The 27,302-nt window shown below is 41.0% G+C and overlaps 2 protein-coding genes across 2 annotated transcripts; one reads left to right on the top strand and one right to left on the bottom strand.

The window, feature by feature from the left end:
* Positions 1-90: 90 nt before the first annotated feature.
* Positions 91-7,440, bottom strand: redic1 (regulator of DNA class I crossover intermediates 1). The gene is made up of 14 exons (XM_085252393.1): positions 5,887-7,440; positions 5,747-5,786; positions 4,559-4,709; positions 4,327-4,459; positions 4,152-4,209; positions 3,936-4,050; positions 3,732-3,832; positions 2,414-2,541; positions 2,090-2,326; positions 1,964-1,997; positions 1,682-1,709; positions 1,482-1,576; positions 407-1,082; positions 91-304 (listed from the first exon to the last, which is right to left on the bottom strand). The coding sequence occupies exons 1-14, from the start codon at positions 5,907-5,909 to the stop codon at positions 129-131; spliced, it is 1,995 nt and encodes a 664-aa protein (XP_085108519.1). The 5' UTR covers positions 5,910-7,440; the 3' UTR covers positions 91-128.
* Positions 6,377-27,302, top strand: abcd2 (ATP-binding cassette, sub-family D (ALD), member 2). The gene is made up of 10 exons (XM_085252392.1): positions 6,377-7,569; positions 8,072-8,252; positions 8,624-8,745; positions 14,889-15,051; positions 15,652-15,746; positions 18,258-18,403; positions 19,157-19,302; positions 24,312-24,396; positions 25,041-25,166; positions 25,280-27,302. The coding sequence occupies exons 1-10, from the start codon at positions 6,625-6,627 to the stop codon at positions 25,482-25,484; spliced, it is 2,214 nt and encodes a 737-aa protein (XP_085108518.1). The 5' UTR covers positions 6,377-6,624; the 3' UTR covers positions 25,485-27,302.

The raw sequence follows: 27,302 nt of genomic DNA, 5'->3' as shown, positions 1-27,302 counted from the left end.
CTGCATAAACTGCATCACAACATTAAGAGCACTGTAACTATTTTAATCTACTTTTATGACTGTTGCTGTAAAATAAAGGAAGATGCACAGCACAGAACTGATTTCCTGATGTCTTCATCCATCTGTTCTTAGTAGCCCTGAATTTTCCTCTGCTTCAGGAGGAGCAAAATGTTGACTATTTCTTGAAGCATTTCAGCCTCCTTTGAGACTATGTTAACTTTGGTGCCAGATGTGCCCTCTTCCCTCCCTTGATCTGAAAAGCTTGTCATTGGAGGGCAGTTCTCGTGTTCTTTATTCTCCTGACCTAAATTAGAAACATTAGAGCAAAATTTAATGTGATTTTCTATCTCAAGTTTCTCTCAAACGACACATAAAGAGAGCTGACTATTTCACTTTCATGTCATACCTCTGACATTAGTCGTGCTCAGGTCGTTAGTGAGAAGAAGGTTTGTGGGTCTCTGTAGAATCGTTTTGGCACCGTTATTAGCAGTGATCATGCTCCTGCCTGACAGGGAAACCGCCTTTGATTTCTTGTTGCTCCAGGGCGTCTGCTTCTCTTCGCTCCTGGAGTTTTCTGGTGAAGCTGTGAGTGCATCTGGCTCTGTGGCAGTACCGGCCTGCCTCCCTGTGGCTGGAGGCAGCTCCGACATGTCAGCGTTTGATAGATGCAAGCTGTACCCAAGAGCACTGTCTGCAACAAAGCTGCACTGAGTCGAAGCATCGCACGCCCCAGCTGGGGGGCTGCGTACTGTTTGAGTTCCTGCATCTCGAGTTTCACTTGATGTTTTCTTGCATTTGCAGACATCTGAGCTCTGAGTTTGAGCTGAAGGGTGTGGAGATAAAAGGAGAGCTGTGCTGCTTTCTTTCTCCTGCCCTTTACTTTCAAAGGCCTTATCTGGGGTAGCCATGTTCTCAGTAACTTTTAGGTCAACTCTGAAGTCCATTTGGGATCTTATTCGTGGGGTGTGAGACCTGAGCTCAGAGAGTGTTTCATTTAAATTCCCTTGTGAGCCACTGAGGCCAAAGGCTTGATCCATGTAAGAAGAAGATGCTGGGAGGCATAGCTGATAGCAGTCTTCATCCTAATATATAGTTTTAAAAGTAGAAAACAGCAATTCCTGTGTCAGATGGTGTGAAAATATGTCCAGGAAAGAGGTATAAATCAGTGGCACTGTGCAAAGAACACTGTGCTGTTAATGAGTGTTGCTTTTTGGTGTTAACTATTTGGGACAGGTGATGATCATCTGTTTAATAGTAATTTACTCATTTGTGTTTAATTAAAAAAGGAGGCTGCAGAAACTGGCAGAGTGCTGATAGTTAATCTACAGCTTAATTAACATCAGTACTACAAAAATACAGCATGAATTTGCTACAGTTTTGAGGGGTTAGATGAAAGATTACTTTAATGTATTTCAAAGATAACTTTCCAAGTAGAGCACTTCAGATAGTTGGAATAAAGTTCACAGTGTAGCTTCACTCACATCATTTGAGTCTGGACTCAGGTGACCTCCTCTAAAAGAGTAACTTGGCGAATATTCAGAGCCATTCACTGGCCCAGTGTTGTCTCCAAAACATGCTGTGGAATTAGAGGGGAAAAAAACACCCATTTACGTTTTGGTTTTTCCTCAAACATGTACATAATAAATGAATTTCCTTAACGTGAGACTCCTTGGAAACTTACAAAACCTTGTGTCAGGGCAGTTGCAGGGCTGTGAACAAAACATAATCAATATTTGACACTTCTGCTGTACCCATGTATATAATCCAGTTATGAAAAATATTAAACATAAACTGTTGGGAGCTCTATATGACAGCTTATGATGACTGGAGAGCCTCATTAAACTTTGTGATGATTTACTTTCTACACATTTAAAGTTAATTTCGTCGCAGTTCCAAACTTGACCACTTGGTGGCAGTAAAAGGGCAACTTTACTCCCACATGTAGTTTTTAAAACCCGCTTACCTCTGCTCCCATGCACTGTGAGTCTGGCACAGTTCTGGCAATAAAATGATAAAACCCAACATAAAATGGATTCAAAATTTGCTTCATAATAATGCATTTCGTTAGACTGGAAGTGCAAACACTTACTGAGGTGCAGAAGAGTTTACCGGTGTCTGATCTGGGAGACATATTTTTGATTTTTCACTCCCAGAATGAGAGTGTCCTTCACAATCTTCCTCACAAAAGCCTCTAAAGACATTGTTCTCCAATTGCTGCTGAATTTCTGACTGGTTAAGCGTGAAGTCCAGCATGGACTCTTTGGCCTTTGGCCGGTTGAGAAAGATGCTGTCCACATATGTTGCATGGTCTTCTGCCTTGCTTTTACTGTGGCAACACACACGGGCACTGATTGGTTAAAAAATTGAAACTAAGGATAGAAAATAACCAATTAAAATGTAAACTTGTTTTCACCCTGGTTGTGGACTGCCAAAGAGGACTTGAGATGCTGTGGGGTTCTCAAGTTGGAAGAAGGGTTGGTTAAGGTTGTGCGACCAGGGAGATGTGTTTGTCATACTTCTGGGCTGAGAGAAAGGATGAAACTGACAGAGAAACAAATCAGCATTTGTCAGAAGAAAGACACATTATTGTCACATTTTATTAGATACTATTTTCTCTTAGCAAGAGATGCTGTTGCTCCAAAGACTATAAACTGGTCTAAAACAAGAGGTCACATACTACTCCAGTTTTGGTTGCCGGCAAATTTTAGGTTTCATTTTAAACTTTTAATTGTAACTTTCAGAGCTCCACATGTTGAAGCTCCACAGTATATCTCTGACCTGTTGAAACCTCATGCTTCTTCTTGAGCGCTTCAGGTCAGAGGTTACTGTTGGTCACATGTACTGGGTTCAAAACACGTGGGGATCGGGCTTTTCGGGCAGTGGCACAAAGGCACTCTTTACACTTGACCCCTTTTTAAAAAAAAAAAGCAGCTGAAGACATTTCTATACAAACAAGCTTTAATTTTTTTTTCATTTTATTTATATTTCTGGTTTAATTGTGAAGCACTTTGTGATTTTTAACTGTGAAAAGTGCTATATAAATAAATTTTACTTACTAAAATACTATAGTGATATGATAAAATACTGGTACCTTTAGTAATACCAAAAGTAATGCTACATTACTTTTTCTTTGTTGTTTTCAGCTTTTGTATTGAACAAGAATGCCTGAATTTTAGGCCTGAATAGCCTGAATAAATATAAATAAGTATTTATAATTAGGCACCTGGGATTACACTTGTGTAGGTGTGCAAAAACCATGTTTGTAGATGAGGTCACTGGGGGACAGGCTATCCATTTCTCACAATCTGAAGAAAGCCAATGCGAAAAGGATGGCATGCAGCTTCAATTTTCATCGAAGTTGGCCATCCCCCACTCATGGCAAAATTACCAGTTTTTAATTCCCATGAATGAAATCAATACACAAAAAAAAGATTACATTCACTGTGAAAGACCTTGACACACATGACATATGTCACATTCTATAATTAAAGCACAATATGATTTATTGTAAAGCAGAGTTCTGAGAAGTTACCAAAATCTTTGTTGGCCTGTTAAACAACACCAACATAAGCCATTTTTCCACACCAACTTTAGATAAGTTTCTCAACTCAAGTCAGAGTTTCCATACTTTTCCTTTCTTACATATGAAACCACGTGTGGGGTAAAATGTGTAAAAACTACAACTTTAACCTTAAAGTAGTGATGTAATTCTAATAAGAGCTATCCCTTACTGCATCGGTCTGCGATAGAACTGAGGTGTCCCAAGGTGGGGGAGAAGAGGGATGCAGTGCTTGGCTTTGTTTCTGGAGATTCAGCTGCAGGGTGAAAGTTCCTGTGGAGAACAGTTGGATTTCATAAGATATCATCACGCAAAGAAGAATACGCAGTACTGTAACTGAGTTATAGTTGTTAATAGTCTATTAGTGTTACACAACCTTGGCCTGAGCAGGCAGATGAGGTGGAAGAGAAGGGGCTGCGGGCATCAGGTATGGCAGGCAGGTAGTCAGAGGCACTGTTGTCTGAGAAACCTGACTCAAGTACTGGCGACAACTTACAAAAACAGGGATTTAGTGAGTGTCTTTACATTTGTTCATATTAAGCACGTTTCGCTAACTTGAAGTAAAACCATGAAGAGCGGGAAAGTGACTTACACGCTGAAACTTGAACCCTTGTGGAATTACCTTCCTTCTTTCTCTGCTTTCTTGAACACTGTTAAAATGGAAAATATAATACTTTTAAAACCCTTTTCATTCCATTTATTAAGAGGATTATTATTATATTAACATAATTGGCTACAAGAACTGTTAACCCACAGTGGGGCTATACCTGTACTCAGACTGGCCCTCAACAAGACACAGCCGTGATGGGGAACAGGGGCTCATCGAGAGCACCAGAGGATCTTTTCTCTTATGCCTGGCTCCTGCCTTACAGCTGCCAAGAACTGCTGCTTTAGGAGGATCTGAAAAACAAGAACACTTTCTGTTTACATCATTTGCCATCCTGAGGCTTAAATGTATTCGATTATTGTTTTCTGGTGATCTGGGGCTGTGAATCTCACCTTTACATGCTTTTTTAGCAGCAATCTGGTTGACGATAAACAGAGTCATTAGGTCCAAACTACCAGAACTAGTGTTGCCTAGGGAAGGGGCTGGGACAGGTATTCCCATGTTTTTAAATTTTTGTTGCATTTTTCTCTTTTCAAAGAATTCCTGGAACAGAAAAAGCACAACCAATATTTAGGCACAGGGACAAAGGCTTTGTTAATTTAATACATTTACAAAACTGATTACAATGAAAAAACATCAAGCTTGAACATTAGTGATTGTTATTTATTTAATGAATTATCATTACACAAGGATATAGATCAGGGGTGCTCAATCCCAGTCCTCGAGAGCTACTGTCCTGCAGCTTTTAGATGCATCCCTACTCCAACACAGCTGAATCAAATGTTTGATTACCTCTTCAGCATGCCATCAAGTTTGGAAAAGGCCCGATAACAAGCCATTCATTTGATTCAGCTGTGTCGGAACAAGGATGCATCTAAAAGCTGCAGGACAGTAGCTCTCGAGGACTGGGATTGAGCACCCCTGATATAGATTTTAATGTTTATTACATGAAAAATAAATAAAATGTTTGTGAAAAACAAAGGCAGCAATTTGGGCTAGTGATTATTAATGAGTTATTTTGGGGTATTGTTGAGTTTTAAGACTTCACATCAATGAAACTTCAAATAGGCCATGTCTGGGCTTTTCAAATGGCTAAGTTGCCTTCTACTAAAAATACCAAACAACAAATAAGTAATTAAAGTTGTGAACAAGTACAAGTCCAAAGTTACACACATTATAAACCATGTATACACACACACATATATAGATAGATCTTGTCATTGTTCTACTATGTCTTTTATTCTATTCTAAGTGTCCTTAGATGTCTTGAACGTGGCTTTTAAATAAAATTTATTATTATTATTATTATTAAAAGTCTTATTCCACTACTTTAAATATATTTTCAATATGCAACCTGTGCACTATTGACCTCCTTATGTAAGAATTTAACTTATACTCAAAATTAAAAGTCAAAACAATTCTTTCCATTTTGTAAAACAACCCTGGTTAGAAATGCATCCCTTTAAAGCAAGTTTTCTTCTGGATACAATATTTTATGGAGTATACAATTAAACATTTAATATTTAGCATCCTACTTGCACTTAATGTAAAACAATGTAAGTTTTATTTGGTTGTCTTACCCTCTGCTTTTTGGCATTATTCCTCATCACTAACCGGTTTCTGAAATGAGCAGTTACATGTCTAGTTAGCTTAAACATTTATAGGCTAATATGATATACATTAACACATCAGCTAATAACCAAAATTTGCTTTCTCTTACCTTGAACCTCCCACCCAGTTCATTTTTAACAGCTCTTAATTACTATAGAAACGACAAAATCCAGAAAACTACAAAGCTTTTGTGCCTGTGTCAGCACAAAAATTCAGAGTGCGTGCATAGCTTATTGTTTTGTTTCAGCTAGGTAGCTAACTTTATCTTAGCTTTCAGAATACAATAGAAGCGCGAGGACGAACCACCAGACTTCCGACACGTGCTCAGAAATGCTCAAAGAAGAAAATATATATGTGTAATTTTCATGGAGTTTGTCTGCTTTATTTCTGTATTTTATTTCACTGTGCCTTACGTTTGCTTAAAATAAAATACTGTAGTATAGTAGAATAAATCAGTTGGGACTAATTTATTTACGTCTGTCAGACAACCAATCATATTTTTGCCGGGGGCTCGACCAATGAAAAAACCCCTTTGCAAACTAAGTCGCCAGGGACGACAGCAAAACCGGATGTTGGGCTGATTTTCTTTATAAAATAAAAGCTAACACAGACACGGTGGAGGTAGGAACGCCTTTAATTTGGCAACAATAACCGGAAGTGCACTTGTTCTAGTTTGAAGTGCTCGTAGCTGGCGCAAAAAAAAGGGGAGCAGGATGTAGCGGCACAAGTATCGGGCTCGCTTCACATCAGTCCGGCCATCCTCTCGCTCTTTATGTCGACGCGGTGAGTCAGGTCTGGGGGATGGGTGTAGTAAGGGCTGGTTGCAGAGACGACTAACGGTTGAAAAATGTCCAACATCCTCGATGCGGCGTCTAAAGTGAGATGGGACCGCACGGCCGCGGCGAAGCGAGCCGTGTTTCTTGCGGCTGCTGCATACGGTGTCAGAACGCTGTACCCCATCATCTGCAAGCAGCTCTGCAAAAACAAAGGTCCTGGGAGCAATCACCGGGCTTCAAAGGCGGAGAACGGCTCCACTTGCTCGGGAAAGACTCAAACGGATGCTGTGATTGATAGGAAACCATCCCCGGGGGTAAATACTGAGTTTTTCATGCAGATCCTGGAACTTGGTAAAATCCTCTTTCCCAAGCTCGTTTCCAGAGAGCTCGCTTTGCTCTCTTTGCACTCGGTGGCGCTGATATCTAGGACGTTTCTCTCTATTTACGTTGCCAGCTTGGACGGCAAGATAGTCAAAACGATCGTGGAGAAAAAACCCAAACGCTTCATCATCCAGCTGATCAAATGGCTCCTCATTGCAATCCCGGCCACGTTCGTCAACAGCGCCATCCGGTACCTGGAGTGCAAACTGGCTCTGGCCTTCCGCACCCGGCTAGTGAACCATGCCTATCGGACCTACTTCACCAATCAGACCTACTACAAAGTCAGCAACATGGACGGGAGGCTCGCCAACCCGGACCAGTCTCTCACCGAGGACGTGATGATGTTCTCCCAGTCCGTGGCCCATCTCTATTCTAACCTCACCAAGCCTATACTGGATGTGATGCTGACCTCCTACACGTTGATTCAGACCGCCAGGTCCAGGGGGGCCAACGCCTCCGGTCCGACCCTGCTGGCAGGGCTCGTGGTGTTTGCCACGGCTAAAGTCCTGCGTGCATGCTCGCCCAAATTTGGCAAGCTGGTGGCCGAAGAGGCTCACAGGAAGGGCTACCTGCGCTATGTGCACTCTAGGATCATTGCTAATGCTGAGGAAATAGCTTTCTACAGAGGACACAAGGTATGCAGAGACGGATGTGGGCATGTGAGTGTTAGCTGCAGAATGGAAGCGGTGTGGGAGTTATGTGCAGCCACGCGATCATTATTGTGTTTATTTATTAGGAAGTGTCTGTGCCCGGATGTGCCACGTTACGTGTGAAATGCATAACACATTTACAATCTGTAGACACCAATGTAATTACTATGGGTGAAGCGGTAACTTTAGAGGTAGGTCTTTGAGGATGGCCAGCTAAGATGAATGGTCATATCCATAACAATGTTCCATCTACTGCTGCTTGAGGCTGTTAGGATCACAAATATGCTATAAGAGCCGGCACAAAGATTAGCAGCAGAGTTAGTTTTAACTTTATTGACTAAAGCTATTTTTATTCTGAAAGAGCATCAGTGTGAAAGACTTTACTATTATCTTGAAGAAATTCTACTGCACGGCCTTTTTCACAGATCACACAGAGATTTGGGAAATGCCTGTGTTGCTTCATGTTCTGATGTACCGCCCGCTGCAGGTGGAGATGTGTCAGCTGCAGAAGTGCTACCGGGCTCTGGCAGACCAGATGAACCTGATCCTGTCCAAACGGCTCTGGTACATCATGATCGAGCAGTTCCTCATGAAGTACGTGTGGAGCGGCGCCGGGCTCGTCATGGTGGCCGTGCCCATCATCACAGCCACCGGCTTCGCTGACAGCGGTAGGGAGTTGGTTAGGTGTAGCGTTACCCTAGCACGCGTCTTGTGCTTGTTAAGCCTTTTAAGTGCAACTATAATAACTGTAGTTACTGCTTACTCTACCAGCGGGAGCTGATTAGCATGTGTGAAAACAGTAGCTGCCTCCCACACCTCCCTGATGAGCTCTCAGCATCAATAATAAGCCTGTAACCGAGTCCCTTATTACACTGTACCTACAGATATTTAATGAACCTTTTTCCATCGTATCCTTATGCTCCCAGGTGAAAGTGTGAAAATATGTTTCGCACCGCTGACACACAAAGCTCTGTTTTGTCTTTTGAGGTCCCGAAGTTAATTGTTCTGCTCGCTGTCCCCTGTCTTTCCACCCTTATAGAAACAGCTGACGGTCAGACCCAGGTGATGGTGAGCGAGAGAACAGAGGCGTTCACCACCGCACGTAACCTCTTGGCCTCAGGAGCTGATGCCATCGAGAGGATCATGTCCTCCTACAAAGAGGTGCACTGTAGTATGCTGAATTTAACACAACTTTGCTGTCATTTTCAATCAGAAAACTTCATAACTGAGACTCACAGGCCCACATCTTACACTGATCTCTCATGCACACCTGCATTTCATACTCGTCCATTCTGAAAGTTGCAGCAACTCTGATGTTAATAATCTAGTCATCTGAGGCACACAGCTCTGGCTGTGAGTCCAACCTCCTGTCCAGACCTGCTGTTTGCAAAGGCCAGCCAATCAGAAGACAAGCTGGGTTAAAGGGAGAGGGGACTTCTTTCATCCTGTGCATGAAGTGAATCATGCAAAGCGGCTCTAGTAGAGTCCAGAAAAGCAACATGTGGAATGCTTCCCTTTTAAGGCATTAAATTACAGATTTTTCATTATTTTTGGATAAGTTAGAGACTGTATGAAGAAGTGATTAATCTGTTAATAACAGATTTTCGCTGTTTAAGATGGAAATTTATGAATGTTGCCTTTTGAATACGTGTTATATCCTGCAAATGATGTGTTTGAGAGTCAATTGCAGTGCAGCAGAAGTTTCATACAAGAAAAGGTCTTTTGCGCTTATTTAAACTTATAATGATTCAGCATTTTGTTCTTTCACAACATATCTGGCAGCTTTTTAGGTTTAATTGTCCGTCTGAACAGTAGGAAGTACCCAAGACTGTACAGAGTGTCACAACTTTGCAGTTTTCTGGCTCAGATGTCAGTAAAAATGTCTTCTTGAAGAAATAAACCGGCCAGGTTTGAGCATTGGTGGGTCGTTCCGGTGGCCCATGTGTACATGGACGAGTGGACATCAAGAATGTCGGATTGATTTATGTCCATCTCTCTCCTTCTTCTTCTTGCAAAACTCACCACGCAGCATGAAAAAGGAAAAACAAGAGAAAAAAAAGCTGAATGAAAGACCTTGTTCATTGATAGCCAAATCCCTGATCTTTCATTGCACTTTAATCCAAAAAGAAAGAAAGAAATTGCAAGACCAGTTCATTCTCTCTCTCTCTCAGGCTACATTTTGAAGTCCATAAGAGGATTTGGTTGCAGCACATTTGTGCTGAAGCTGTGTTGCACTGCAGCTCATTAGTACTGCTGCACTTTTGATCACGTGCCACCCTGTGTGTTGGCGTGTACTATCCCAGGCTTTTTGATAATTCCCTTTATAAAAATGTGGAATATTTGAGCAAAGATCTGGCGGGTTTATCTCATGCCTGTCAGCGAGTAACTTGACTGTCAGCGACGGTTCAGCAGCCCGAAACAGCGTCAAAGAGGAGGAAATGAAACTGGTTCGATGTGCTTGCGGTTGGCTGTGAGCTTCCTTAACTGTTTCACCCGTGCTAAAGAATTTCCCATCATGCCACCTTCTTCACACCATGATTATCATTTTATTGTGAAAAACACGTTCCCGGGGGATACGAGTTTAAGCCTGCATGCACTTCTGTTTTGAGCACGTGTGCGCACGTGGCTTGAGATGCATTGCGGCGTGCCCCTGCGTGCAAGGCCAAGAGATGTGTGTGTGTGTGTGTGCAGTTTGACAGACAGCAGGGATGGAGCACATTCCTGAGGCAGCGTGCCCAGCTCACGCCTCCACACACTCTGCCTATTTAATATGGAGGAGTGTGTGTGTGTGCAGTCAGATTGGCCCATGACAAGTCCTACCTTGCAGTAGTTTGTTACTCATCTTAAAAAGCTTTGCTGTTGTTTTTGTTCTTTGTTCCACAATAACAAGGTAAGACTAAAAGTCCCCGTTTTGTTTTTTATTTTTATGTGAAAAGCACATAAATATCTACCAACCTCACACACAACACAGTAGTTCACTCGTGTACATTAAAATTGGCACCCTGTTCTATCAGCACATGATCCAGTGACTAAGTAAAAAACAGAACTGGGTCAGGTTGGTGCTCTGATGCTGTATGTGTTACACTGCTTGGAATTCTATTATGGGAACAGAACTGAACACAGAGGGCTTAAATAGGCCTCACTTCCTGAAGAGTGAATCCACCATCACTCTCGGGTCAGTGAAACCCAGCGCTTGTGTGTGTGTTTTGAGAGCTCCTTCTCTCAGAGCTCAGCTTAGCTGCAAATAATCCTCCATCTGTTGATCTTTCAGCTCTGCACTTCTGCAGAGCTGGAAGATCAACAGCATTTACTTGAACTCTTTTTAGGCCAATCAGAAAGGATGAAGCGGCTGTATTTGTTAATACACCTGCTGAGCACACCAAAAAACCCAGCAAGCACCAGATTACAGCACCTGCCTTGTCTGGTCTTCAGAACAGGGCCGTGTTTACGAGTGGGCAGTCAGGTCTCATTTAATCTGCAGCTGGGTGTTAGTTAAAGGGATCTATTCTGCTGCTAGATTAGCTTCATGTGAGTCACAATTCAAAATAATCCTTATTAACTTATACTGGAGGGGGGCATTTTCATGTGATTGCCCCTCTTCTGAGATGACCATATTAGGGACATCCCCTCTCACTGACATCATAGAAACCCAAGATTTCAAAAAAAGAAACACACAGGGGTTACTTGCACATATGCTGACTCCAGTATTTGAAAATTTCATCACGTTTAAAAAGCTCAAGCAAAGAAAAGCTCAGGTTTGCTTGATTCTAAACCAGAATAGTGGATGTGATGGTTTTAGTGGTATTTAATTTGCCCCGGTATGTTTTTTTGTGAATTCAGGACAAATATTGCAATGCTGCATGAATGTCTAGGCTGGTTAAATATTTAAACTGATTACTTACGTATTGTTTACTTATATACAGCCATATCAAAAGGATCTCTCTTGCATAAGATGTCCAATTGTTTTGTACAAAACGGATTTTGCATTATTACAGCGTGTTCCCGGCTTTAGGAGGTCACTTTATTTTAGCAAAAGCAAGAAAAATTCAACCGGACTAACATTTGGGTGATATATCATGCAAAAGTTGAACTAATTACTAAGACAAAAATGAGTCAAACAGCATGTTTTCATCAGGGATTTTGAACAAAGGCAGACTATAAAGAACACAAATGTGTGTGTTTTGTAATCATTGCTATACTTATGTTGAAATGTCAGATGTCATTATGCAGGGCTGTGGTTCTTTTTCCCAGTGGGTTTTTTGGTGCTGTTAATGAGGCTCATAATAAAATAAACTGAAGCTGCATATATATTAGGGGTGCAACGATACTCGTATTGATATTGAACCGTTCGATACAGTGCTTTTGGTTCGGTAGCATATGTATCGAACAATACAAAATTTTTAATTTATTTTATCAACTTTTCTTCTGACGAGGCTGTCTGTTGAGAGCTCAGTGGATCTGCGTTCGACTACTCCGCCTAGGCTGCACTGTCGAGCGCAGATCCAGTGAGCGCAGCGCATGCTAGCAAGACAGAAGCTAATCTCCTTGCAACATGGCAAACTGAACCTCCCCCACCCTCATTCAGATCTGGCCTTTGGAACTATTTTGGTTTTCATGTGACGTATGACCCTGAAGGTAAGCGTGTCATGGACTAAAGTAAAACAGTATGTCGGATGTGCCACGCAATGCTCAATTACATTGGTGTGAACTACTGCGTTAGCGCAGTTGTTCGTTAACGTGTTAACGTCATTTCAGATTAACGCTGACAGCACTAGTGGGAACACAACGAATATGACTGCACATTTACGCCGACATCATCCTAGTGCAAAGACAAGTGGAAGCAGACAAAAACAACAACCAGGCATGCTACAAACTTTACCCGAGTCATTTAGACAGCTGTTAGCACAGGATTCTCCTTATGGGGACCTGATAGGTTTAATATGCTGCTGAGAGTATACCCCAGAAGCATATAGTATAGCTTTTATTTTGGAAAGAGCCATTTCTCTGTAATAAACTCTCTTTTCCAAAGATGAGTGATTTCTCGATCAGATAGATTTATTTATTTATTACTTTGTTGTTTCAGCAACATTAAATTTAAAAACTGTACTTTTGAGTTAAAATATATATTTATAATTTTAATAAATGACAAATTAAAAAGGCAAGAACATTTTTTGTATCGAAAAAATATCGAACCGTGACACCAAAGTATCGAACCGAACTGAACCGTGAATTTTGTGTATTGTAGCACCCCTAATATATATTGCTATGCTGTTGAACTTTGGCAGCCACTGGGCTAACCAGCACACGAGTAGAAATATAACTGGTTGAATGAGTTTGAGCTGGTCCGCTGCCCCGCACGGTGTCCATGAATTCTCAGAAATGGTGCTCGATGTTTAAAATAATCAAGCTGTGTCAACAGCCGGCATTGTCTCGCTGCAGGGTGCACCACAGAAAGCGAAAAGAAACACTCTCCAGGTGCCTGTAAACACATTTGGCTCCTTTCCTCTGTTGCCTCAGCAGTAAATGTATTCCATCCATCCATCCTCATCCGCTTTATCCGAGGCCGGGTCGCAGGGGCAGCAGCCTAAGCAAAGAGGCCCAGACCTCCCTCTCCCCAGCCACCTCCTCCAGCTTATCCGGGGGAACACCAAGGCGTTCCCAGGCCAGCCGAGAGATATAATCTCTCCAGCGTGTCCTGGGTCTGCCCCGGGGCCTCCTCCCGGTGGGACATTAGTAAATGTATTATTTTACTAATTTTATGATCATTTTTACAAAAATCTCTTTTTAAAATCCAGGAAGAGGTAGATGAATACAAGGTGAAAATACAGAATAAGTAGTAATTATTTAAGGATGACATTTAGAGCTGGTTAAGTGAAGTGAAATTATGATCTCAGTGAGATGTGGTCTGGATAAAAATTGAACATTGGAAGTGGAAGTAGGGTTTGTTTGTTTTTTTTCTTTTGAGCTATGCGGGGAATCTGCGTGCGTGCCTATTATCACGGTGCAAAGAACCACAAGAGGAAAAGCAAATATATGATATATCTAATCCAAAAGCACACACAAACAGTAAGGAAAAGTTGCTACGCCGTGTAAGATGTGAGTAAAAACAAAATGCAATGATTTTTGAATCTTATAAATCTGTCATTTTAATTCGTTTCAAAATTGCATATGGGAAACAAAAAACATCAAAACACAAACTGAGAAAATGTAGCAGTTTAAGAAAATATGAGCTTATTTTGAATTTGATGGCAGCAATGCCTCACAAAGAAGTTATGTTTACCACTGTGTGGTATGTGTGGTACAGCCTCTTCTTTTAACAACTGTCGGTAAAAGTCTGGGAACTGACGAGAGCGGCTGCTGGACTTCAGGCAGAGGGATGTTGTCCCTTTCTTGTCTCATATGATTCTAGCTGCTCAACAGTTCTGGGTCTTTGTCATCTGATAAAAAGTTCAGCCTCCAGATTCTGAAAGATATTTTATGTGCTTTAGTATTGTCTTGCTGAAATGTGCAAGGTCTTGCCTGAAAAAGACGTCATCTCGATGGGAGAAAATGTTTCTCTAAAACCTGGATATAGCTTTCAACATTTATAGTGCCTGTTCAGATGTGCACGCTGCCAATTCCACAGGCACTAAAACACCCTCATATCATCAGAGAGGCTTTTAAACTGAGCACTGATAACACTCCAGATGGTCCCTGTCTTTAGTCAGATTTAGATTCCCCTGACTGCAGAAAAGTTTCATTTTGAATGAGTATCCACTCCAGCTTTAGCGAATGAGTAGTCTCAAACATTTGATATGTTTTCTGGGGGGGGTTTTGTGAGTAAAATACAGGTTTATGCAATTTGTACATGATTTCATTCTGTTTTTCTGTTTTTATATTTTACACAGATTCAAAACCTTTTTCTAAGTCTGCTTGTCTACTGACACAAACTTTAGGGAAATGTATTGACAGATCTTCATTTTGCCAATTTGTTTTGGCCATGCCAGCAGACATGTTAATGTTATAGCCTTGTGGCCTTCATCAGAACATATAAAAACCTTAATTATTTAATATAAGCAAGCACCAGGAGATATTGAGGAGGAACAGCTTCCTGTTAACGGGGGCACTGAATGTACTTTATGGCTATTGCAGATGCAGCAGCCGAAGTTAAAATGAAACCTAGCTTAGGATCAATGTTCCAAGTCCTGCACTCATGGGGTCACATTTTTATCAGGCACATCACCATGATCGTGATCTTTATCACAATGGTGGTGACACTAACATCTACCAGAGATGGACTGACCCGTGTGTGTTTGTTGGGACAGGTCACGGAGCTGGCAGGCTACACTGCGAGGGTCCACAACATGTTTGTCGTATTCGAGGATGTCCAGAAGGGCATTTACAAGCGCTCTTCTGTGTCAGCCACAACGACGACGGAGAAGAAGAGCAAGCCTGAGATGCACATAGACGGACCGCTGGAAATAAAGGGTAGCTAGCAGTGTACACACAACACCTCTTTGTCTGTACAAAAAAAAAAAAAAACAGAAGAGGAAGAGGTTGCCATCACAACAACCTCTGTTGCTTTTACCACTTCTGCTACCTGAAGCCCAGAGTAAGCTTTGATTTGGTTCAGGTCAAAACATAGTCAATGGTAAACGCTCAGTTCACTCCCCAACAACATCTGTCTGCCAACAATTATTCGATCCATTCTGTTGTCCAAATTAGCAACAATCAGCAATGAGTTATAGCCTATAGCTTCGGCAGTTGCCTCACTGAAATCAATAACAGAATTTGTCTTACATGCTAACTTCAGGCTCAAGTTTTGCTGCTAATTTATAATGTTTGACCAGATTTTATGAATTGCACAAACCTTATCTGGGCCAGCTTACAGATCAGCTTACATTATAAGAAATCAATAAACTAAATGGCCAAAGGTTGGATACACTCTAATAGAAAGCATCTTATGTTGGAGGGTAATGCTAAGCTAATGAATAAGTGAAGTGGTAAAGACACAGAGTCCAATCAGTTACTCTAATACACAATCACTGTAGTTCCTGATCCTTTTTCTCTGTTTCTGTGTTTCTGCAGGCGAAGTGATTGATGTGGACAAGGGCATCGTGTGTGAGAACGTCCCGATTATCACACCAAACGGAGACGTTGTAGTATCTTGCCTAAACTTCAAGGTGGCTGATCTTTTTTTCCTTCTGAGCTCTACTTTAACTGATAGTTCAGGCCCCTCTGACTTCACTCCTGAGGATTTTGGTCCGTGTAGAATTTATTAGCATTTAAAAACAATGGCCCAGGGTCTCATTAGAAAGCAGATACATCCTTTGGGTGTCAACTTGTTGCTCCCCTCTGGATTTTCACTACTATATTCACCTCATGAGGATTTCATGGTGGTGGAAATCACAGATCAGACGTTCCAGTTTTATTTGGATGCAGGGTATAATGCATAACGCTCATATCATAGATGTGAATCTGCTGCAAAGATCTGCTCATCCATTCAGCACAGGTTCTGTTTTTTCACTCAAAAGTGGCTGAGGGTCTGCTGATCCTTTCATCTGTTTCTTGTATGTGGATAATTGAGTTAGCATGATTTCATCGCTGATAATTTGATACCAGACAAAACGTGTCTCTTATTCCAGTTCTGACCTGCTGACTTCTTTTGTTAGGAGGCAACAATAGGAAACACTGACATGATGTTTTTGATAAAAATGCTTTTTGAGACATCAAAAGAATCAGCTTTTGTAATTATTACAAATGAATAAGAATAGCTTATCTCTTTCAAACACCACAGGCAAACAGACCTCTGTGCAGACTGCACCAGGCTCCAATTATACATGTTGGCCTGAGGTCGTTACACAAGAGTACGCCGCTGACATTGAGCTGATAACGGAAAAAGACGCTGATGCTGTGCTTAAAAATGTCAGCTTCAATATAAATATCATACACAAACTTTAAATGGCAGTTTTTTGAAGAACTGAAGATCTTTTTCTTTTAAGTTCTTTTTTTTAGTTCTTACCCTGCACGAAAAAACAAGTGCACATGCAAAACTACTGCAAGATTTATGGGACAGATCACTGCATGTAATCTGCATACAGCAAGCTGCATACAGGTGAAGAGCATGCTCACTAAGGCAAAAAAGCAGGATGGGTAATAGTGTCTGAGGATGAAGAGCTGGCTGAAATAATGGGGGTGATGAATATCATTTAACTTGAGACACTCACTGTGGCAAGTAAAAGAAAAAAGGAACATTTTGACATTTAGGTTCATATGAAACTTAGAGTGACCCATATGATAAGATAACCCTGTTAAAGTGTGTTTAAAGTCTACATATTTTCAATTATTAATTTGCATTGTAACACGTAAATTAATATCATATTATTAAGTTTTGTATTCTAATTCTAAACATTTTTAGCCAATGTCGTTTTGTAAAGCTGTAAATATTGACCAAAATTAAATAATAATAATTAGCAGTAGTATAAGTAGCAATAAGAGTGGTGTGTAATATTTTTTCAAATGCATAGTCGTGCATGAAAATAGAGAAAATAAGAATCATAAATTTGTGTGTGAAACGTTTTTACCCATCGTTTATGAATGAGGCTCTATATTTGGTTTCTCGCCATGGAAACCATGGTTAACCACTTTAGCAAAAGGATTAAAGCTATAAAAACTAATGATAGAGTAGTAATGTGTGCTGTGGCCTAATGTTTCAAAGGATTTGCCTTATAGACATCACTACATTTTTAATCTTGAGCCAGAATCAGCGTATTTATGCGAGATTGGGGCGTGCCAAGTTATCAGCTAACACAAGCTAGTTTGGCTAGTAAGCTGTAGCCATATACCATACTTACAAATTAGTACTTACATATGAATGAAGTAATACTAGAATTTCATTCACCAAAAAAAGAGCGCTTCTTAAACAGTCTGTTAGTGAAACTAACCACATAAGCCTTATTATGAGAGCTCAGTGACTTTAATTAGCTAAGGTGACGCTTGAGAAGCTAGCTAGCGCCTGTAGCGCAAGTGCCCAAGCCCTTAAATATGTAGAACTTTAGCCTTGATTAATTAATTAATCAGGCTTTTTTACTTTTATTAGCCACAATTTACTGAAATCTAAAGATACTTAATAAATAATTTCATTTATTATATCAATATGATATTAAATACAAATTTTTGACAGGTGCAAGATAATATTTTGCAAATTCTATATATTTTCATCTGGATTTTTATTTTTTTTTTAAGTTGTGTTCAATATACAAAACCACTTTTCAGGGACAGTTCAAAAAAGTGCCCCTCCGACAGCCAAACCCATCTGTTCTCTGACTGGATAGTTACATTTGTGATTGACATGACATTGACCAATCAGCTGAAAGGAAGAAAAATACGGTTAAAATTCGTATTTGTAAGTTGAAACTTGAGTGCAGAGTTTCACCCGTATTTTTTGGATATACATACAAATCTTTTTTACACACACAAATTCTTTTTACTCATACAAATCCTGATTTACAAGTACAAAACTGATTTACAAATACAAAATATTTATGACCACAATTTGAGCCCATATTTTCTGTGTGTAACAGTTTAACACCACTCCTGCTTTTTCCACAGCTTTATGGCCTAGTGATGCATTGTAATTACACTGACAGCCCGCTCTGCTTCAGGAGAATTAATAAATTGTCTCTCCCGTTCAGGTGGAAGAGAGCATGCACCTACTGATCACAGGGCCTAATGGTTGTGGAAAAAGCTCTCTGTTCAGGATCCTCGGCGGCTTGTGGCCTGTCTACGGCGGCCGGCTACACAAACCCTCCCCTCAGCATATGTTCTACATCCCTCAGAGGTATACGCACAAATGCACACTCTCAATAATCGCAGGGCCCACGGCAGACAAAACAAGTGCAGGGTTTGATCATTGTACCAGTGAACCGTAACAGTAATCTAATCCATTGTAACAGGACCTGAGTGTGTCTGTGCAGCTGAGAGAGAAACCAGAGCTGTGAACAGAGTCAAATATTTACTGTCCAGATTAAGTTTAAAATACTAGCTCTGCAGAATGATTAGATATGATAAATATTATCAAATTAAATATTATTATAGTTGTTTGGTAATTATCCATTATGCGTAACCTCTCTCCTTTATTGCTATATAGCAAGAGCTGCAACAGTTGGAGCAGCAGCTGTTATCATGATAACATTTTTGTCATTTTTATGTTGATTTTAGAGCGAGACAGTGAAATAAATATAGCAACTCTGACAGGAGAGAGTGAGGGTAACAGAGAGCACAGGCAGGTAATGGTCCAACCAGTCGAGATTCAAACCAAGGATCTGCCGCCCATGTGGGAAGCAGTCTTACCCAAACCTTCAAATGTAATCGTACCCATAGCTGACTCCCTCCTGCAGTGCGGTAAATATTTTATACATAGGATGAGATGGCCAGCTGGCAGCTGTAACAGAATCCAACACACTATCTATAAAACAGACATCTTTTTCTTTCAGCTCCTCCTCTTTAAGTGTCTAAAAATGCTTTTGTCACACAATTTGTGAGCTTTAGTGCTCATAACGGATACAACTTATGTGCATTTATGTTTCCCCAGGCCGTACATGTCATTAGGTTCACTGCGGGACCAGGTGATCTACCCAGACTCGGTGGAGGACATGGCTGCCAGAGGGATGAGTGACAAGGACCTAGAGGTCATCTTAGCCATAGTCAACCTCAATCACATTGTCAACAGAGAGGGAGGTAAGACAGCTTTTATTTTTATTTATCCATGAAAGAGCAGCAGTTCACCACATAAATCAAAAGACACACAATCACCAGATAAGAAAAAAAAACTCAACATACTAAATTAAAATCAACTACTGAGCTAAAGGAACCTTGTCACTAAATCACAGCACAAGGTACTTTATATTGTAAGTTAAAGACCCTACAATAAAACAGAGAAACCCCCAACAATCAGATGACCCCTTGTGAGCAAGCACTTGGCAACAATGGGAAGAAAAAACTCCCTAAGCATTTAATTATAAACCTTTAATTGTGAAGAAAAGGTTTGCTGGTGTTTGAGATCAAACACATTGTGTGCATCAGCCAGGAGCTTGAGCGCGCGTTTCCTAAACTTGAGTGTGTGACAAATTGGCAGCCGTTCTCTCCCTCCTGCAGAACAAATGGTTACACTGTTGTGAACCAACTACTGTACCAAGCTTAGCGCCGCAAGAAGGTTTAATGCGTGAATAGTTGCACTGTGAAACAGTTTAGAAAGGTTTGCATTACTCATGGTAATTAGCCCACGTGTATGCAGTCACATTATTATGGGCTCACAAAGACATGCAATATAACCAAAGAGGATATGATGATTAGTCCGTTACACAGTCTTTGTCTTCTCTTTAACTCTTTACAGTTTAGTCTAGTATTTAATGTGAAGTCATGTATTGCAGTTTTCATTTTCATGGATTTTACTCATTAGTTTTTGTGTGGCATCAAACTCTAAGTGCCTTCTCCATGTTTCATATAACAAAGGAGAAAAAATATTTCCTGTCATCATATATAATCCCACAATATCCAACTAACACCACCTTAAAATGTGCTTGTTGTAAATTCCTGTGGTTGCTTTTTTAAAGCTATCAGCAGACTTTGAAAAAGTGCTATTACTGCTTCTCTAAAACATCTGTGTAGAGCGCAACAATGTAATACAAAATGCAGTTTTCAAATGATTTTGTTTATTTTTTATGTTTAAAGCTATCCTAACCTACCTGGCCTTATTTGAAAAGGTGGGCAGGTAAGTTAAATCAGCGGTCCCCAGCCTTTTTTGCACCACGGACCGGTTTAATGTCAGACAATATTTTCACGGACCAGCCTTTAAGGTGTTGTGGATAAATACAACAAAATAAAATGATACGACCAAGATGAAAACTGTTATTTTTATGAATATAATAATAATCTGAATTCACTGTGTAATTGTGTAACTTTATTAGCAGTGTCCTCCTGAAATGTGCTAACAACATTGAGAGTAACATCCTCCTCTCTGCCCCTTAATGCTCTCTGGTCGCTATGGTAACACATAAATATTTCTTTCAAAATAAGACACAAAACTACAACACAGGAAAAGACCCAGGGAAACTGAGTTAACGATAAAAACCCTGAAAACACACCCGAAATTTAAAATACACCCTAAATTTCACACCCGAGCCTCACAGTGGCGTGTCTAGAAAATTTTTGTTGGGGGGGCCAGGTAGGGGCACAGATTTGGAGAAGGGTGGCAGATAATGTTAAAAACAATTCTACCAACCCTTAACCATAATTCAATAACACTATAAACCTAATAACCGAATGCGCTTTTAACTCTTATTAGAATGAGATTTTAACCACTACGGTGCAAAGTTTTTAGATACTGCGTTGATAAAGTACAAGAGATACAATCAGTCAGTGTTTACTCAGCATTCAAGGACATCAATATTTGCATAGTATTTTTACTGACATGTAGTGCACATGTTTTGGGCAAAAACATTTTTGAATATTAAAATACGAACATTTTTAACATACAATTGGCAAATTAGCCAATGCCAATGCAAAACCAATGCCTGTTAAAAAAAAGAAGATAATCTTCTCACAAACTGGTGTTTGATTTTGAAACAGGAAAAAAGTGGGGAAACAAATGAAAAGACTAACATTTGAATAAAACCTGAAAGCAAGTAAATACTTTCTATGCTGCCTTATGGTAAACTTTGGTAATATTGATAAAGAACACTGGCTGATGATGAAATACAGTCAGCTGGCATGGTGACACTGCCAGTATTAACCTGCAGGGCTGGACTGGGACAAAAAATTGGGCATTTTGACTACAGACCGGCCCACCAGGTATTAAAGCCATAAAGCCTTTGAATGAAAACAAATGCTGTTGTGACAGTGATGTAGTCTTTTTGGCATATGTATGATTTCTATACATTTTATGTCAGATAAAAACTTTGTTCGCAAGATTCAGATAATTATTTAATAAAAGTGAGACATTTTAAATGAGAATAAGAAAGTATTTCCTTGTGCCCCCCTCTCCCTGTTAATGCCCTACCTGCCCCCCTGGCAACACTTTGCTAGACCCGCCCCTGCACAGTTACCAGCTGTCAGCTACTTAGAAAAGGATCCTGGTGTTATTTGTCTCTCAGAAACAGTTCATAACTTCAACTCATTCATGTCACCTAAAAGGTAAACCTGTTTCTCCATCACAGCTCTGATGATTCAGTAAGGACATCTCCTGGTTTCATCTTCATGTTTCCCTCTCATCACATAACCAAACCGACATCATGACCAGCAGCTTTACAGCTGTGGCTCCAGCAAACATCAGCTGATAGTAGAAAGTAATATTAAATAAATTCTAACAACAGCTGATCAAGCTTAAACGTGCTGCTGTTGTTTACCGCGACATCCGCTGGTTTCCTGTTTCATGGCGCAAAGTGGGCGATAAATAAACAAGAGAGAAAAGCCGATCAGCTGATCATTGATCAGTTTCATGATTAAAGTAGCAACAGGAGAGGGAGGGTGAGAGGATGAGAGAAGAAGAGGCAATATGAAACGCGTAATATTTTCTCTGAATGAGGGACCATTCCATTTTTTAAGGAACTGTTGGCAGCTCTACTAACTAATCTTATGAATAAAATAAAGTTCACTATCAGTAACATCATAGCAACCGAACAGCTGTATAGAAACTCCTCATGCTAGCTCACGCAGTATGAGGTATTGTAACTGACTGTAAAAAGTCAGCACAATGAAAATAAACTCCACCTAAACTTGGTTTATATCTGACCCAGATAGACTGCAGGTCATAACTTCTTACCTGAAGTTCAGTACACCTGACACTTGGACCGGCGGCTGCCTCGGGGCTCTCCTCCTGCCTCACCTTCCCTCATCCACCTGTTGCCTCTGTGGAAGCCCCGCCATAGCCACCACCAAACAACTGAGTTATTTTTACACATCGGCCAGCATCTGGCCAATCCACCACTTCTCATTGTTCATGCCGTTACAAAAAAAATAAATAAGTCATCAGCCCACCATGCAAACGTCCGATGGCTAGTCCAGCTATGTTAACGTGTTAATCTTTCGCTGAAAAAATGTTTTCTGCGGTGCCGTCTTTCGTGCTTGGCTCTCCTACCTTTGCTAACATGATGCACATAGTGCAGAAGCCGGTGCTGCATTCACTTACCCTCGGATATCTGAGCTTCACTGTGAAACCATAATCGTACATTTGATATTTCATTAAATTTTATTGTTTTAGCTTCGGGGTGGCACCTGGGGTGGCCAGTCTGGTTGGGGGGGTGGCCTGTGCCCCCCCAGGCCACCCCGCTGGACACGCCACTGGAGCCTCAACTCTCGCGGCCCGGTACCAAACGACTCACGGCCTGGTACCGGTTCGTGGCCCAAGGGTTGGGGACTGCTGTTATAAAGTATCTACACTTCCCTTTCTTCTATTGTAATCTCATTTTGAAATATAGAGACTGTAGAACACTTGAGTTGAGGGTTGGGGACCGTTGGTTAAATCATAAATTAAATGTGATTAGACACATTTTTTGGAAAGCTGCTTATAATTTCACCAGTCACACCCACAATAATGCCAAACGTGTTAAATCTAGAAATCACTTAAATAGGACATGAAGTGAAGTGGGCTAAAAGATCTCGAAAGCAACACATCATGTCACGATCAATTCTGTGAAGAAAAGTGCAACAGAATTCCTCCACAGCGTTGTGAAAGAGTCATTGCCAGTCATCTATCTCTACTTTTAAGATTTGGCTTAAAACCTTCCTTTTTTGCTAAAGCATATAGTTGGGCTGGACCAAGTGACCTTGAATCCTCCCTTAGTTATGCTGCAATAGGTGTAGGCTGCTGGGGGATTCCCATGATGCATTGAGTATTTCTTCTTCAGTTACCTTTCTCACTCACTATGTATTAATAGACCTCTCTGCACCGAATCTCTGCACTTGTTATTAATCGCTTGCTCTCTTCCACAGCATGTCTTTTATCCTGTCTTCCTTCTCTCAGCCCAACCGGTCGCAGCAGATGGCCCCGCCCCTCCCTGAGCCTGGTTCTGCCAGAAGTTTCTTCCTGTTAAAAGGGAGTTTTTCCTTCCCACTGTCGCCAAAGTGCTTGCTCATAAGGGGTCATATGATGTTTGGGTTTGTCTCTGTGTGTATTATTGTAGGGTCTACCTTACAATATAAAGCGCCTTGAGGCGACTGTTGTTGTGATTTGACGCTGTATAAATTACATTGAATTCAACTGAATTGAACTGAATCATCGCAACACTTGATTGCAGCCCTGCTGACAAGGGTGGCCCAGGATGGTTAGTTTGGATAGCTGTTTTCCCTTAATAGATGACATCATCATTTAAAAACTGCATTTTGTATTTACTCTATCTTTGTATAGTATCAAAATTTGTGCGATGGTGGTTTGAGACGTGTAAGTGTGACAAATATACAAAAATAAGCAATCAGGCAAATACTTTTTTGCAGCTCTGTATGGTGCTGAAGGGATAACAGCTGATGCTGAATTAGGGTCTGGCTGTGCTTTCATGTTATACCAACTTGTACTACAAGATGGTGCAGTGAGTGATCTACACAAGTGTTTAAGAACATATTATTTCCTCTCATGGTCAAGGCTAAAAACAGTTAAATCCTGCCCCCTGGTGATAATCTTTTAGTTCAGAGGTTCAAAAAAAAGAACACTTAAAAACACTTGCTTACTCTGCAATACCTCCTTTTTTATTCAGGCTGGGATGCTGAGCTGGACTGGAAGGATGTGTTGTCAGGAGGTGAGAAGCAGAGGATGGGTATGGCCCGCATGTTCTACCACAGGTAAGGAGAAAAAGCCTGTGGGTTAACATTTCTTAGCGTGTAGCCCATTGGCTGTTTTCACAGAAGGAATTACTGTTAAGAAATTGAATGCTGAAGAGTAAACTAAAGTGTGTTTTTTCAACGTTTACATATTTGCACAACTCTATAAATGGTGAATGCTCATAATGAATGTGGCCAAATAATGAGATCAGTATATATGCAGGTAATGCCTGTGAGCCAAACTGCAGGTTTTAGATGGTTTTTTGTTTTGTTTTTTTGCTTTTGCTTTTAGACTAATAGAGAGGACTTTATTATGACTATCACAGGCACACAGCTATGGCTGGGAGTTCAGAGGCCACACCCTCTTGTTTGCAAATCATGTGTTTTCAAATGGCAGCCAATCACAGGAAAGCTGCCCTAAAGAAAGAAGCTAAGACAGCTTGGTTCAGAGGATAAAATGAGCTCCATTGAAGCCTAGTACGAGATAACATAGGCTTACTTTGAACTTGGAATCATGCTAAGCTACTCTAGAAGTTGCCCCTTTAAAACTATAGTTCATCTGCTGTAACAGTTGGATCTTGTTTATGGGTGTATAGCATAACCAATCCGATTGCATGGAGTGGATGCATAGCACCAACTTAAAACCATTTCTCTGCCTCTGTCAGGCCTAAATATGCCTTGTTGGATGAGTGCACCAGCGCTGTGAGCATTGACGTGGAAGGAAAGATTTTCCAGGCTGCCAAAGATGCCGGCATCTCCCTGCTCTCCATCACACACAGACCCTCCCTGTGGTAAGCCTCGTCACACTGGGGGAATATTTTGGTCCATAAATGCTAATGTAGTTGGGAGTTGTAGTAGGGAGCAAATCTTTTCTTTGTTTCTAATCCTTCTTCCCCACCTCCAGGAAGTACCACACCCACCTGCTGCAGTTTGACGGGGAAGGAGGCTGGCGCTTTGAGCAGCTGGACACGGCAACGCGCCTCTCCCTCACCGAGGAGAAGCAGCGGCTGGAGACCCAGCTGGCCGGCATTCCCGAGATGCAGAATCGCCTCAACGAGCTCTGCAAGATCCTCGGAGACGACTCTGTCCTAAAAACAGCTGAGGAGTGAGGGGGGAGGTGTGAGAAGAGATCCGAGGGGGTAAAGGAGGATTGAGACGAGGAGAAAAGAAGAAGCTGGGGGTGGTGGAGGAGGTGCGAGGCAATGAAAAGGCAAAGAAATCAGTTTGTTAGTACAAATTTTTTTTCCCTTTTTTTTCTTTTGCCCTGAGCCTCTCGGTAAAGCAGGGGAGCTCTTAATGGCAGCTTTGCCTCTGAGCTCTCCCTTCTCTCCCCCCTCCGTCTTTTCACCCTCTCCTTTGCCCTGCTCCAGTCTGAGAGGCGGGGGAGAGTGAAGTGCATTCGCAAGTATTCCTGCTGCTTGTAATGCACGCTGTTTGCTTCCACTGCTCAAAGTGGCGTGACTGATACACCCAAATTAACCAAGACGATGAATTTGTTTGTTTTGTAGCACTTTACTCTGCTTTCAGAGGTGTGCATGTCACGGTGGCTCTGGGAGCTGCTATTTAGCTGGAAAACCTTTTAAAGGTTAGAGCCACTTTGATGTCCAAAGCAGTATTCCAGTTTAGCAGCAGATTTTCGTTTTCCCGAATGTAATTTTAACTTTTTTTTTTGCAGAGCCACAGTACAATCTGTTTCCTTATACCTCACGTTAGCTTTGTTAGGTTGCACGTCCATGAACCACTGGAATGGGCTCAGATGCCGACTCTATTATTAGAACGATTAGTGACGCAGGTCTGACTCCAGAACTCTAAGTTTCTGGTTTATTGAACAAATACAATGAGATAAAGAGGTCCAGTGAGGAAGGGCAAGCTCATCCTGCTCGGAGAGGGTTTTTTTAGCAGATGAGTGCACACACACACACACACAAACACACAAAAGGATATCAAATTAGAGGAAAAACAATAACAGTAATTAGTAGTGACCATGTAAGGCTCTGGAAATCTGCTGGAGAGATGCACGTTAGTCATTGTCGATAGTAGATAGTTCATGATTTGGCGTTTTGACAATGTGTGTTTGAGGCAAGTCGTTTCATACACCGTAGACAGCATTCATATTTGCCAAGCAATGAAAGGATGACTTTGTGTATTTAAATACTCTACCATGTTCCAGAATATGCTCCACGTTACAGCTGTTTAAAATTATTAAGTTATAATAGATAATAGGTTGTTTTTACACGTGAAGTTGCTGGTAACAAAGATGGAAAGTTGTGATACTGTTAAAATGTTTTTTTTCCTTTCTTAAAAAAGTTGGGAATTCCGCGCTCCTGCGTGGTGACGGTAACTTGCGATTACAACTGCTTTTATAAATGTACTCTCTTTACACGGTTCGAACCTGGAATGCTCCTGTTTGATATGGTTCACCAGCTGCAAACAGGACTGCCTTTGCTTTTCAGATTGGGCTGAGTTAAAGGGGACCAATTACGGTTATTCTAATGTTCTAATAATATTTTTATTCTAGCGTAGCTTTGCGTGATTCACAGTTCAAAATAATCATTTTTTTCAACCTGAAAAGCTGTTCAAGCGTCTTTCTCTGAAAGGCCACCCGACCTTTGAGCCAACTTTACTCTGATTGGCTGCCCCTCATAAGCAAGCCTGAACAGCAGGTGGGTGGGGCTTTAGTGCCTGAGATTACTCTATAATGATATCGTCATTCTGGAAAAGGTAACACCCACCTTGCGTTCCTTTGGCTCATATAGATAAATAGAAGTGTCTGAAATCAGAGCTTTTGGATGACAGGGATTGTTTGCACATATTTGAAACTTTGGTCATGTTCGATATGAGCCTCCCTCATGTTTTAACTGTGTGGCAGAAAATCTGTAAATGTATTTTTTATTTGTGACACATTATGTTAATTAAAACAGGAGAAA

Source organism: Mchenga conophoros, linkage group LG17 (assembly GCF_057382185.1).
Source record: "Mchenga conophoros isolate Kocher_MC1m ecotype Shallow Benthic linkage group LG17, M_conophoros_male_GT1.1, whole genome shotgun sequence".
NCBI classification, from domain to species: domain Eukaryota; kingdom Metazoa; phylum Chordata; class Actinopteri; order Cichliformes; family Cichlidae; genus Mchenga; species Mchenga conophoros.
The sequence above is the reverse complement of the archived record's forward strand: the minus strand, read 5'-3'. Positions and strand labels throughout refer to the sequence as shown.